Consider the following 1,883-nt stretch of genomic DNA (forward strand, 5'->3'; position numbering starts at 1 on the left):
TGATTTTTATGGATTATTTGTGGTCATTAAAATAAAAAAATAACTATAAACAATTTCTTTTCTGTTATTTAATAATAAATAAATATTTTATGTGATTTGATATACTTTTTTATAAAAAACATGGAAGGGAGTAATTTTTTCTTAAAAAAAAAAAAGATAATTAATATGTTTCGCTCTCTTTTATATGTGTGTATATATATACCTTAACGCATGAAAAGAGTATTACCAAGAAAAGAAGAGAGGAGTTACAATCTGTGAAAGAAAAATCGCTGGCAAAAGCAAGCAAGAAATGGAAACAAAATCAAAGCCAATAAAAATTTACATGCTCCCATTCTTCGCACAAGGACACTTAATCCCTCTCGTCAACTTAGCTCGTTTAGTAGCTTCTAAAAACCAAAAAGTAACCATCATAACAACACCTTCCAACGCTCAACTCTTCGACAAAACAATCGAACATGACAAAGCCACTGGAAGCTTCATCAACGTCCACATTGTTAAATTCCCGGCAACCCAACTCGGTCTCCCTATCGGTGTCGAAAATCTCTTCGCCGCTTCCGATAACCAAACCGCCAGTAAAATCGTCATGGCAGCCCACATCCTTAAACCAGAAATTGAAGCCTTCATGAAACAAAACCCACCTGATGTTTTCATTCCTGATATCATGTTCACGTGGAGTGAATCAACTGCTAAAATTTTACAAATCCCAAGGCTTGTTTTTAACCCAATTTCAATCTTTGATGTTTGTATGATTGAAGCTATAAAATCTCATCCTGAAGCTTTTGTTTCAGATTCAGGTCCTTATCATATTCCTGAACTTCCTCATCCAATCACACTTCCAATTAAACCGTCACCGGGTTTCGCTAGGCTCACTGAGCCACTGGTCGAAGCAGAAAAAGGCTCTCACGGCGTTATTGTTAACAGCTTCGCTGAATTAGACGAAGGTTACACGGAATATTACGAGAATCTCACCGGACGTAAGGTTTGGCATGTGGGACCCACTTCACTCATGATAAAAACCACCCTAGAGAAAACGGATAATATTAGTAATGGATCTTCCACGAAACACAAGTGTCTCACTTGGCTCGATACAAAGGAGCCAAGTTCCGTTGTTTACATTAGCTTCGGGAGTTTATGTAGTTTATCAAACGATCAACTTCTAGAGCTAGCCAAAGGAATTGAAGCTTCAAAGCATCAATTCCTTTGGGTGGTTCATAGAAAAGGAGATGATGATGATGATGATAATGAAAATTGGTTACCAAAAGGTTTTAAAGAGAGGATGAAAGAAGAGAATAGAGGAATGTTGATTAAAGGGTGGGTCCCACAACCATTGATATTGGATCATCCATCTATTGGCGGGTTTTTAACGCATTGCGGTTGGAATGCCACTGTGGAAGCTATAAGTTCTGGAGTACCGATGATTACGATGCCGGGATTTGGGGATCAATATTATAATGAGAAGTTGGTGACGGAGGTGCATCGTATTGGGGTGGAGGTGGGTGCGGCGGAGTGGAGCATGTCACCTTATGATGCTAAGAAGACAGTGGTGAGTTGGGAAAGGATAGAGAAAGGTGTGAAGAGTTTGATGGATGGTGATGGTGGTGGTAATGAAATAAGAAAAAGAGCAAAAGATATGAAAGAGAAAGCATGGAAAGCTGTTCAAGAAGGTGGATCATCACAAAATTGTCTCACAGCACTTGTTGATTACCTTCAAAGTGTGGTGGGCCCACGTCAGTCGATCAACAACTAGCTAGTTTTTAAGTTCCGATTTTCATTTCCCCCTAATTTACAATAATTAATGGGCTGCCTTAGTTTGTTGTGATGCTTTGCAGTCCAAATCTCTGTTTACAAAAGCATATTTTTTTAAGCAAATAAACTTATTACCA

General features: G+C 38.3%; 1 protein-coding gene across 1 annotated transcript; it reads left to right on the top strand.

The window, feature by feature from the left end:
• Positions 1–211: 211 nt before the first annotated feature.
• UGT73K2 (UDP-glucose flavonoid 3-O-glucosyltransferase 7) lies at positions 212–1,883 on the top strand. The gene has a single exon (XM_004506369.4). The coding sequence runs from the start codon at positions 290–292 to the stop codon at positions 1,745–1,747; it is 1,458 nt and encodes a 485-aa protein (XP_004506426.1). The 5' UTR covers positions 212–289; the 3' UTR covers positions 1,748–1,883.

This window comes from Cicer arietinum, chromosome 6, assembly GCF_000331145.2.
Source record: "Cicer arietinum cultivar CDC Frontier isolate Library 1 chromosome 6, Cicar.CDCFrontier_v2.0, whole genome shotgun sequence".
NCBI classification, from domain to species: Eukaryota; Viridiplantae; Streptophyta; class Magnoliopsida; order Fabales; family Fabaceae; genus Cicer; species Cicer arietinum.